Source organism: Heteronotia binoei, chromosome 7, assembly GCF_032191835.1.
Source record: "Heteronotia binoei isolate CCM8104 ecotype False Entrance Well chromosome 7, APGP_CSIRO_Hbin_v1, whole genome shotgun sequence".
Taxonomy (NCBI): Eukaryota; Metazoa; Chordata; class Lepidosauria; order Squamata; family Gekkonidae; genus Heteronotia; species Heteronotia binoei.
The window spans coordinates 113748974-113761754 of record NC_083229.1 but is presented as its reverse complement, the minus strand read 5'-3'; the positions used below and the strand labels follow the sequence as shown (position 1 = coordinate 113761754).

The 12781-nt window shown below is 42.2% G+C and overlaps 1 protein-coding gene across 1 annotated transcript in view; it reads right to left on the bottom strand.

Moving 5' to 3' along the window:
• Positions 1–251: 251 nt before the first annotated feature.
• NUP153 (nucleoporin 153) overlaps positions 252–12781 on the bottom strand; it is a 70696-nt gene continuing 58166 nt past the window's right edge. Inside the window, exons 19-22 of the mRNA XM_060244242.1 lie at positions 9457–9840; positions 6047–6334; positions 3694–3847; positions 252–1380 (exon numbers count right to left, since the gene is read on the bottom strand). Coding sequence (XP_060100225.1) covers positions 1296–1380; positions 3694–3847; positions 6047–6334; positions 9457–9840 — 911 coding nt within the window. The 3' untranslated portion in view covers positions 252–1295. The remainder of the gene's footprint in view (positions 1381–3693; positions 3848–6046; positions 6335–9456; positions 9841–12781) is intronic.

Genomic DNA, 12781 nt, shown 5'->3' with positions numbered 1-12781 from the left:
AACAGAAATTTTATTTTGAAAGTTAAGAATCAACCAAATGCTCCAGGCAATTGTAGTAAGTCCTTTTGACTTGAAAAGTTGGGCAACCCTCATTAGGGGATACCTAACAGCAGAGTTTACATTCAATTTGTATTGCTCAGTATTAATTAAATGTAGCTATAAACACAACACTTCTATTCTCTTAAACTAAGAATATCCTTTATAAATGCATTTCAGGTAAAACCATAAGTACCTTCATTAAAATTCGCACAGACTTTTCATAATTTTTATTGATGGCATTTATCCCATGGTTTAACATGTTAATTATACTGTAATAAACATGGCTTTAATATTAAACTTTTCCTTATTATCCAAAGTCACCAGAGTCCATTTCTGTAAATATAAAAATATATACTTAACACTTTGTACAATACTGGTTTTTGGTCCAAACAAAAATGGATCAGAAAAGCCAATAAACTCACTTTAAGAATTCCCAATTTTAAAGGTCTTTAATGGATTTAGGCAACTTTGAATAATGAGATTTACATAATAAAATCTGAGACAATACTAAACAAAAAAAATTTTTTTTGCGGTAACACACAAAAATTAAAATTTCAAGTTCACAGATTTGTTATGCCAAAGTAGTACACAGAGAAACGGAATTGTATTTACATGTTTTGTCTCATAATAAAATAATGAAAAAAAGGCAAGACAGGTGATAAGGAGCTGTAAGGATGGAAACAGAAAGAGCTTCTAATCATTTAATGAAGTACTACAGATCTAACTAGTCCTTAGCAGGGATCATCCTTTAAATCACTCTTCCTCTATCAGAAAATTTTAGTGCACGATACACGCCACTCGCTCACTTCACACGTACACCAGCAGAAACTCCGCATAGAAATCATTCATTTTATCCACATTCTCTACTGTATACAGACTTCCCCTCGCCAATATAATTACAATTTCTCGAGGTGTCAGTAAACGCAAATGAGCGTACGAAGTGGTGCAAACAGAGGTATTATACGAAGCCATTCGCTGTGCAGGCTATATTTACATCTATAGCCAAAACCATGCCAAGTCAATGAAGAGAAACTGCCGGATTCTAAGTAGTTTTGCTCGAGGTCCTCCCTGCCACCAATTTTACTTTTTTTTTTTTTAAACCTAAATGGAGAGGGCAAAAAAAAAAAAAAAAGCGAGCAGAGTTTAGGCAGACATGGCTTCAGCTAAACCCAGCACGAGGTACAATTTGTTAAATTGAACAATGCAGGGCAACCAGCTGCGGTAACTGAGTTGCTGTCTGTAACAACTGTTAATATTTATTTTCTACGTCTAACAGCGGTCTTAATCTTCCGAGTAGATAGCGAAGATCCAGGTGCCGAGAAAATATTTTTCCCGTTATTCCTGCTTTGAGGGAGGAGAGGAAATCAAAAGTAAGAATGACACGTTGGAACACTTTTAATTTTAGAACAAACATGAAAAATGCACACCCCATTAAATCTTTTATTTTACTAAAGCCATTGTTTTCTTTCATCTCAACTTCTACTTCAAGGACAGCAGCTTAAACAAAACATGCCTGGAAGGTACTTGTCAGTCTTCAGGTGTTAATGTGTTATTCTTTGCATCAACGCAACATCCATCTATATTAACAACCTATTGCCCCCATCTGCGGATATCTAAATCCATGGATTGTGGCCACATGGCTGCAAGAGGTTTTTCTGCAAACTTGGGGCCCCCAGGCCCCCTGTACATTTGCAGAAGAATCTTAAATCTTAACAAAAAATATATGGGGGGGGGGAGTTTAATTGCCCCCCAACTAAAACAGTGTTCTCTGCAAAAGCACAGAGAATGCACCTCTACCTCCAGCAGTTGGAGGAGCCCAGGAACTATGGCATTAGAGGTCGTGCCACGACCGGCAGTGGCTGCTGAACTATCCAGGGCTCCATGCTTGGCTTGGTGAGAGAGGGGGGGGGGATTTCTCCCTATAAGTCTCGTGGGCCCCTACTTGTTGATTTCTAATAGCCACAGCATTTGGACTTTGGATGGATTTGCATGTCAGCTTATCATACACCAAAACATGTGATTTTTTTTCCAAGATACTGCTTTTCAGTGATACAGCATCCCTAAACAGGTTACTGCAAACTACAGTTACCACAAAATGATAAGTCATTTTGGAGGGGAGCAAACTTAAGAGGGAAAACACACACGAGTTCTCTTCCCCAGCAGAAAAAGCAGATATTTGGGGGAACATTAAGAAAATTCCTATGAAATATGTCCCCCCCCCCCCCTGGAAAGGGGGAAATGGTTTAAGAAAAGATGTTTTACTCACTCAAAATGTTTCCTAAGCATTGCATAGTACGGAGATTTTTATGTAGGACAAACTACCGCTGGATAATTAATTGCTGTGTATATAAGTAATATGTGGCAAGAACTAATTTTGTCCACAATTGATACGAAACACTGGTTTATGTAGCAGTAACATTAACCTCCTGAATAGAGTGCAGCAGTATGAAAGCCTACTGACAGATCTTCATAGTGTTACTATATGATGACTGTTTATTCCTCCTGCTTGTCAGATGGCAGAAAATCTAAGCTGTGTGTGTTCTGGCAGCAAAGAGTGCAACCTTATGTTTGCAGTTTTGTTTGAACAAAAGGTATTTTTTTATACGCTAATATGTCTTCCCATGTGTCTAGAAAATATATTTCTCAGGCCTTAACAAAGTGCATATAAAGGGCATGGCATGGTTAGATATCTACTAGAGGTGTGTATTTGGGTCTACCGAACCAAAGATATACCTGAAAAACTCATTGGTATTTTTTGGGTATATTTTGACTACCCAAATGTTATCTGGATTTTCTTGAGAAAGCGCAAAAAAAAAAAATCCTGAAAAATTCCTAGTTATATTTGGGAATTACTGGTAGATCTGAAAACAGGAGAAGTGGGATCAACAGCTGTTTGTTGGGCTTCTACTGCAGCCCCTTTCAAGTTTAAAGGGACTGCAGAAGACCGCCCAAGGATCAGGACTGCCTGTGCCAGGGAGAGCAGACTGCTCCCGCCAGCTCAGCTTGGGGCTGGCTTCTTGTGCAGCCTGGTTTAAACCAGGTTGCAGGAGACACCATCCCAGTCAGGATCTGTGTGCCTTGGGGAGATCTCCCCATGGCACATAGAACCAGAAACTGGCTCCCCCTGCAGCCCAGTTTAAACTGGGCTGAAGGAGAAGCCTTCCCAGCCAGGATCTATGTACCTCAGGGAGTGATTTCCCCGAGGCACGAAGATCCTGGGTCTGGCTCTTTCCGCAGCGCTGCAGAAACCATCCCAGCCAGGATCTACATGCCTTAGGAAGTAATATCTCTGCAGCACACAAATTCTGCAGCTGTCTTCTCCTGTGGCACGGTTTAAACTGGGCTCCAGGATAAGCCAAGCCAGCCCCCAGAATTGAGCTGACTTTAAAAACAAAACAAAAAAACCAGTATTTTCTGGTTTAGGGCTATTGGACCCCCACCCCCAAATTGGAATTTTTGAAAAATCCTGGAGCTGAATACCATACTGGTATTGGGATCTGGGATTTTTTATTTATTTATTGGGGGGGGGGTGTGTTCCAATAGACCTGAGCCAAAAAATACCAAACTTTTAAAAATTGCACATTTCTAATACTCACCCACTCCACAAAAGTAGCTGTATGCAAACCTACCCAAAATTCTGAACCTCCTACTTACCCCATGTTAAATGCTGGCGGCTGAGTAAATGAAAATCCCGAAGAGCCTGCAGGCTGTGCTGGTGCCCCAGAAGGTGCACCAAAGGTAAATACTCCTGGGCTACTCCCTGCAAAGTTGAAATTAGCAGAACTATTTCCAAACTGGAACACTGGACCTAGAAGAGTTAAACATTTAGAATTACTTTCTTAGGCGACAAAGCATTTTCTCTCGTTATTAAAGGCCTGTTGGAAATCTTAAATCTCTCTGAATCAATTAAGTGCATAAAAGAGCCCTCCTGGATCAGACCTATAGTCCATCTAGTCCAGCATCCTGTCTTACACTATGTCCAACCAGTTCCTCTGGACAGCCAACAACAGGGCATAAAGGCTGAGGCCTTCTCCTCATGTTGCCTTCTTACTCTAGGATTCAGAGGCTTACTGCCTCTGAATGTGAAGGTTCCCCTAAGTCACCATGGCTAGTAGCCATTGATAGACTTATCCTCCCTGAATCTATTTAATTCCCTTTTAAAACTGTTTATTACTGTGGCCATCACGACATATTGATGGTAGAGATATGTTAGCAGTTCCAATACAGCATGGTCACAGCAGCAAAGCCAACTACTTATTGGCGTTCCCAGGCTCAGTTCCACACATTGTCTCGAATCCAAGAATCAGGAACTTAATTCTGCATACCCAAGGAAACACTGAACTTTTTCTCTTCAACATGGAAGCCTCTTCTGAAACTGGGGTTTCCAATACATTGGGGGGAAATGTCCAGTCACTTTAGGAAAGGAAAGGTCCCCTGTGCAAGCACCAGTCGTTTCCGACTCTGGGGTGACGTTGCTTTCACGTTTTCACAGCAGTTTTTACAGGGTGTTTTGCCGTTGCCTTCCCCAGTCCTCTATACTTTCCCCCCAGCAAGCTGGGTACTCATTTTACCGACCTTGGAAGGATGGAAGGCGGAGTCAACCTCGAGCCAGCTACCTGAAAACCCAGCTTCCATCGGGGATGGAACTCAGGTCGTGAGCAGTGCTTAGGACTGCAGTACTGCAGCTTTAAAACTCTGCACCAGGGGGCTCTGGTCACTTTAACAAGGCCTTAATATGTGAATACAGGCCAGTGAAGCTTTTCATGGCATGGGGGTAAAAGAACCTTTAACATCCTATTAAGCCTTTATTAAAGGTACAGGACAAGTTCCACCCCCCCTCCAAGATACTGGTAATCCCAACTGAAATGGGGGAGAAGTTTCAAAAGCAATTTTCAAAATGGCATGGGGAGTAGATGTTTGAATCAAAAGGGGAGGGTGGAGTGCAGAAGAACAAACAAGGAACGAACTGCCTAGTGACAAGCCTTTACTACCTGATCCCCTCAGTCATCTCATGTAACAGAGATAGCTCGCCACCCCCACAAGAGGAATAGAAGAGAGGAAGAAAGTCCGCCTGCTGGAACACCTGGTAACATTCTGCCAGTCACCTTGTGAGTAGAAATGCCAAATATATTCATAACTTGGTGATAATAACTCTGTAGTGTGTGTGTGTATGAGAGAAAGTGTGTGTGTAAGCATGAGTGAGAGAAGGACAAACAGCCAGACATCATGAACACTCACTTTTTAGGGAAAGTTTTGATTGAAACAAGGGAGAAGGGGGAACAAACTCAACCCAAAATATTCTAAAAATGCAACAACAGTCAAATTACAGCAGATAAAATAATATGAAAATAAATATTATATTGTGTATACAGTAAAATTGGGGCCTGAATGTCAGGCTTGCATTAAGAGTCAGAACAAGCTTCACATAAACTCTAATACAAACTTGACGAACTTATCAAGTGACCAGTACAAGACTATATGTGTTTTGGCCTCGAGGGCATTTTAATATGTATTATCATCAACTTTATATGGGAAATTATTACAGCTTATGAAGAGCTTGTTCTGACAATGCAGCCCGATATTCAGGCCCTATGTTTTTTATTTTACTATTGTGTACACCATTTTTGTATTTAAAGAGGACTGACAATGGAATACAGAACAACTAACCCTTTGCTGGAAGAAGCCGAAGTCTATAGCACAGGGGTAGCCAAACTACAGCTCGGGAGCCACGTGTGGCTCTTTCACACGTATTATATGGCTCTTGAAGCCCCACTGCCACGTCGGCCAGCTTAGAGAAGGTATCTGTCTCTTTAAATCGCTTCTGCAATTTAAACCAGTACCTTGGAGAATGCAATTAAAGTTGTTCTCCCTCCATTTCTCCCTCCTTATCTATTTGCCTGCCTGCCTTCCAGCTCTCAAGCATTTCATGTTTATTCTATGTGGCTCTTACGTTAAGCAACTTGGGCCACCCCTGCTTTAGCAAGAGACCTGTAGAGCTCACGCTTACCAGAACTAGGAGCGGTGCCAGAGCCAAAACCAGGTTGTTGTGCAGCTTGCTGTCCAAAGACTGGGGGCTGGGTAGTACTTGACACAGACCCGAAAGCCGGTGGCCCAGACTGAGTGCCAGCGGAAAATAACGACGATGGTGTTGATGATGAGAGTGACCCAAAAGTTGGAGCAGGGGGCTGGCTGGAGCCTTGGCTTTGACCAAATGTTGGTGTCTGACCAGCAACAAATGCTGGACCAGTGGCAGACGCTGAAGACCCAGAACCAAACACAAATGAAGAGGAGGGACCTAGAGAAAGCGAACATATGAATCTGCATTATATCACGACAGTCAACTGCTCTGACAACTCTGATTGGCAGCAGCTCTCCAAGTTCTCAGGCAGCAAACATCCCTCCTAATGCTTGCTAATTAAGATTCCTTAAACTAGAGATGCCAGGCACTGAACCTGGCAGCTTCTGCATTCAAGGCATGCGCTCCTCTGCTGAGCCACAGCAATTATTCTAAGAGTGTCAAACATGCAGCCTGGGGGCTGAATCAGGCCCCCAGAGGGCTCCTAACAGCCCCCAAGCAACTGGCTGTTGTCTGCTTCCTTTTCCCTCTCTTGCTTCCTTCTGCATCATAGCTTGCTTTGCCAGGCTCTCTCAGTTGCACAGGAGCTACAGAGCAAAACCTCTATTTTCTCCATTGGCTGAGGCTCCTCCCTTGGGGAGGAAGGGATAGCTTGCTTCAAAGGAAACTCTGGCTCTTCCCTTCCTTCCTTCCACAGGGGACCAGGAATGGGAGGAGCCTCAGCCAATAGAACAAAAAAAGGTTTGGCTCAGTAGCTCTGTGCAATTGAGAGAACCTGGATTGTACAGGAGAGATACAAAGAAAGCACCTTTAAGACCAACCAAGTGCTAATGTTTTAAGCATGTTTTATTTTAAATTAAAAAAAACACCTTTGTGTTTGTCTATGTCCTTTATGTCTCATTTATTTCAGATCTGGCACTCATAACAAATGACTTTGACACCCCTGCATTATTCTGCAAGCAAGAAGAACAAGCTCAGGAATGGCACTTAGTGGTTAAGAATCTTAACAAATCAGAGAAGGATTTCCGTGTCTACAAATTGCCTTTTGTATTGAAGGTTTCCTTTCAGATGTTGTTTAATTTTAAATAGTTGAAATTACAAAGAAATAATCTCATCTTTTATGACCAGAGAGTAACAGCAACTCAGTTAACTAAGAATATCAACAGTGAGTGAACTTGCACCAGTCAGGTTTGCTATAAGAAGTGCCTCTACTTCCAGCTCCTTTTGTGAATGACTCACAGAAAATTCCTCTACACGCAGGAGTGTCGAACTCATTTGTTACGAGGGGCCGGATCTGACATAAATGGGACCTTGTCGGGCCGGGTCATGTCAGGTTGGGCCGAGCCATGTCAGCCGGGCCTATTTAAGATTAACACAAACACAAATATATATATTTAAAACATTAAAACATGCTTAAAACATTAGTACTCATTCGTCTTAAAGGTGCTTTCTTTGTATTTCTCCCATGGGATCCAGGGAACTGGGCAAAGGAAGCTCTGGCTCTTTCCTTCCTTCCCCAAGGAATTGGGAGGGAGGAGCCTCAGCCAATAGAAGGAAAAGAGGCTTGGCTCAGAAGCTCAGCCGTGCGATTGAGAGAGCCTGGTAAAGCAAGCTCTTCCTCCACCCCCCAAGGGAGGAGCCTCAGCCAGTGGAGAAAACAGAGGTTTTGTTCCGTAGCGCCTGTGCGACTGAGCAAGCCTGGCAAAGCAAGCTGTGATGCAGAAGGAAGTGAGATATACGGAGAAGGAAGCAGATAACAGCCAGTTGCTTGGGGGTCTGATATGAGCTGTTTGGGGGCCTAATTCAGCCCCTGAACTGCATGTTTGACACCCCTGCTCTACAGTTTTTAATATGTGTGTGCAGGAAAGGGTCATCTAGTCATGTTCCCTCCCATGTTACAGCCAAAGGTAGTTCCTTTATTGGACTTATTAAGCTTTAAACAAGTGTGTACATGCACAGCCACTATAAGGCTCCATTTCCGTGATAAGAATAATAGCAGCAGCCGCCAATTAAGAGAGGGAAAGTGGTCACACAAACAAGGAGCAAGGAGCTGAATTATCAGATCAGGCGTCCCCAACCTTTTGGAGCCTGTGAGCACATTTTGAATTTCGACAGGGCATGAGAGGCACAACCACAAAATGGCTGCCGCTGGAGGCAAAGCCAGCCACAGAACGATTGCCACGGCTCAGCTTCCGTAACACAGTGCAGATCTTTGTGCTGTGCTGGACGCTGCTGCCAAAGCAATGCTCTTAAAAAACCTGCACAGCCAATCAGATCTCCAATAGACAATCAGAAGCCTTGCTGGGCAAAAGCCCTCAGCTGGCCCTACCCACTTCCAAAAAGCACTTGGCAGGTGCCAGAAAAGTTGTTCGTGGGCACTGCAGCACCCACAGTCACCATGTCGGGGTCCCGTGTATTAGGCGGTGACAATTGGAGGGGGGGGGGGAACAGACGTTATAGGAGGGAAGGGCTGAGAGACATGAGCAAACTACAAAGGAGGAATGACTCACAGAATTCTCACTGGTTTTACAAGCTGAATTTCCCAATCAGGAATTATAACAACTGTTCAAAGTACAGGGGTGTACTAATCAAACTGATTAAGCTCCTGGCTTTTTTTCCTGCTGGAGCCCACAGGGGCGGAACTCCACCTGAGCCTGCCAAGGCTCCGACTGGCCCAATCCGCCATGTACTCCCAGGCCAGGCGATGTGGCCTAATATGCAAATGAGCTCCTGCTGGGCTTTTTTCTACAATAAAAGCACTGATTAAGCTAATACAGTACAGTGATTAAGACTGTAAGTTACAATATCGCCAGTTCAAATCTCAGCTCACTGGATGGTTTCTGAAAAGCTTTCTCCCACCGACCCTCTTATATGCGCAATATGCAACCACTAGTTTATAGTTTAATCCAGGGGTGTAATTCTAGCAGGAGGTCCTTTGCATATTAGGCCACACACCCCTGATGTAGCCAATCCTTCAAGAGCTTACAAAAAAGAGCCTTGTAAATTCTTGGAGGATTGGCTACATCAGGAGTGTGTGGCTTAATATGCAAAGGAGCTCCTGCTAGAATTACACCCCTGGTTTAATCTATAGGCTAATTTACAGAACTATTCTAAGGGAAGTGCTCGAACATTTAGGAAAAGTACTATACAAATAGTCTTTATTACATCATTTCCACCAAGAATCCCTTGAACTTGTTAGTGGAACAGATCTGTCACTACTCAATCACATTTTAAACTAGCGCATTTCGGACTTTTTCATGCATTCTCCACAGCAAGTTTTCAGAACGCCAAACATCTTCAACGTACACCACAAACCTAAGCACCCAAAGTTTTGAGAATACCTGTGGAAGTAGCTGTGGTGTTGGAGGTGGTGGCAGCGGCAGCAGCAGCGAAACTGAAGCCAGAGTTCGCAGTACTGTTAGGGGCAGCTGCCCTCCCGAAGAGAAACGGAACGGGGGTGTTTGTGCTGGAGGTGGTCGCTGGCGGCTTGCTCTCCTGAGAGAACCCGAAAGTCTGCGATGTACCGGAGTCAGTGGGATTCCCGAAAGCAGAGCTGCTCGCAGTGTTGCTGGCCTGTCCGAACAAAAGGAGGACTGGTGGAGGAGGATTGGAGGCAGATGTCGTGCTGCTGAATACTCCGCTGCTGCTGGCAGAAACACTTGGCACAGCAGAGTTGGAAGGATTAGGGTTCAAGAAACTGAATGCAGGCTTTGCTGATCCTGGATCTGAAAGGAGAAGTCATTGCATTTCTTTAGAAACAGTTCAAGATACAAAGGCAGAGAGAGGGAGGGAACATTTCCTTCCCCTTAACACCTGTAAAACTTGTTAGGCTTCATTGATGTTTATATTGTGGTGTCTGCTGAGCAGACATTCTGCGGAGAGACTGCAAAAGCTGTAACATGTTCTGCACCATAAAGTTGCAGAACATGATAAAAAAAATTGTGAAGACTTGATGAAACTTTTCAGTGGCTCTATTGCCTTCCATAAATTAACAAAGTCACAATACTTTTTAAAAGTTCCTTTTGCTCAGTAGTCATGTTCTTTTCCTAAACACTTTTCCATCAATGCTCTTTTTCTCCTCCACTTAAACCTATAGGCCTGTGTTAATTTTTTCTTCACCTTGGCCTCTTTTTGTTCTCCTGAACTCTTCTTTCTCCCTTTCCTCTATTTCTGTCTCTTGCTCCTTGTACCTGTATTTCCTTTCAACTACTGGTTTAGTTCAGCTGCCACACAAAACTATCATTTATTTTAACTGCTGTTAGTCTGAGAGAACAGGATTTGGCTCAGAGATGATTACGCAAATCTTGGCTTGCCTCAACAAATGTTGCTTTCATCGTCTTCTCTCTGTAGTCTGGGTGAACATTACTGGGGAACAATCCAGGATGTCTGTGTTTGTATACCATGCAAAATCACAGCTATAACTAACTGTGTAATCAACTTCAGACCCCAACTTGGTAGATGCTAAGTAATCATAGTGGAGGGCCTGGCATTCAAATAATCACACATCACAGTCAGTTTCATTAAAGCATGATTTTATACCATGTCTGAACTCTGCCACATTCTGATCTTTTCTTGCAACGAATTAGTTATTTCAACCCATTATAATCCATTTCTCCTTCAATTCGTTCGACTTCTACTGCAACTTTAATCTTTCCTTATCCTCATGTCATCTTCTTTGAAACCAGCTTTTATTATTTTAGAGACTGGAAAAGGTCTTCTCTCAGCTTTATTTTTCCAGACTTATTTGGCAAGTAGTTCTAATACAGCCTCTATTTTCCCAATTCTGCCCTCTCAGTGCCCTCTTTGTTACTCCTTCTCAAAGTAATTCTCAAGAGAATTGCAAATGATGTATGCAAAGCACTTTTGAAATACACTATATTCAACCTAATTTTCTTTTGTTGCCATTATATTACCTTTCACTGTCTCTCTCAGTAATCTTTATTCTTCCTCTCATACATCTTTAAGTGACCCCCAGTACCTTAAGTTCTCTTTTTTTACCATATACATATACTCCTAATGCTTCTACTATCTGTTTCTTTGGATTAAGTTGCCACTTTTATCTCAATGACCAAACACTATTTCTCTGCTTATTATCTGTTTTCTTCTCAATAGTTATTTGTCTCATGAGATATTCTCCCATGAGTTTAAATTTGAACTCAACCAGAGCTCATTGCCTTTCCTAGTTCTGCCTTTTTATCATCCTTGCTTGAAGTTATTGTTCCCTTTCCTCACATTTTTATTCTAGAGTGATTTTCAATTAATCTCCCTTCCTCCAGTCATCTTTCATTCTCTTAGTCATTTGCAATGAATTTATTGCTTTAACCCCCCCCCCCTCTATTTTGCTCCTCTTCTGATCATTTGTGGATTCACTGACCACATTTTCCCATTTCTCCAGTTTTTATATAAGTTTTCTTCTCTGTCTTGTATCCATTATAAAATATTTCTAATTTTGTATCTTCATTCTTTTGTTCTTTGGTATCTTGCTTGCCTTATAATAAATAACAAACAAAACTTGCATCACTTCAATGATCCATGATTATTCCCTCACTGTAATTGCTTACAATGAGGGAAGTTACCTGGCTCGTACAAGATCATTCATCCATAATCATCAGCAGTATGCAAATAATGCTATATAGAATTATCAGCTTCACATTTTCAAGTTTCCATTCTTGTTCTGGTTTCCCTACCTTTTTTCAAGCAGGGATTTCAGAGATGGCTATTTTAACAGTCAAAAAGATACTTCTCCAATAAACCGATCAAAATAGACATAACTATTTAAAGCATTATTTTAACGGAATTAGAACAAAAGAGACTTGTAACTTGTAATAACAACTAGTTAAAACGATAAAATATTATGTATCAGTTATTTCTGAGATCGTCATGTGCAAATAATAAACATGATGGAATAGTTCTAATTTTTAGTAGGGACTTCCAGAATAACCATGTTACAGATTTGGTTTAATATGCAAAGAGGTCAAAAGCGCACTTAGCAACTAAAATGACACGTGTAACTGAACACAGCCAAACAAAACCGCTGGCTGACCAGCATCCCAATTCCAGTGGTGATACCTGGTATTGCATTTCTCCTAAACATAGTGGGAATTTTTTTTTTTTTAAATCTGCTATTCAGTAACTGAAGTAAATATATAAAAATTGACTTTAGATATTCAGACACAAAAAATTGCAGATAAAGAATTCTGGCTCTGCTCAGATTAATCTGAAATTTACAATCACAAAGCTCCAACCTAGAGGATCAAATAAATAGCCTGTTCAAGTGCATCTGATTCCCAAGTCATAGCAGTGCTTGCACTGAACCTGTGCCAGGCTGCAGAACAGACGGGACAATCCGAACGGTGTGGTCTCTGGTCAGGTTTCTCTAGAGTTACCTGCCTATTCAAAAACACTTTCAACATCTTTTGAGTGCTCTGACACCAAACCAGAGCCTCAAAAACGTGCAACAGGAGCATGTTCCAATTCACTGCTAAATACTGTCACTGAGAATTCTTCACTGCCGGTAATACTTTAAACCAGGGGTGTCAAACATGCGGCCTGGGGGTCGAATCAGGCCCTCAAGCAACTGGCTGTCATCTGCTTCCTACTCCCTTTCTCTTGCTTCCTTCTGTATAGCAGCTTGCTCAATTGCACAGGAGCTACAGAGCAAAACCT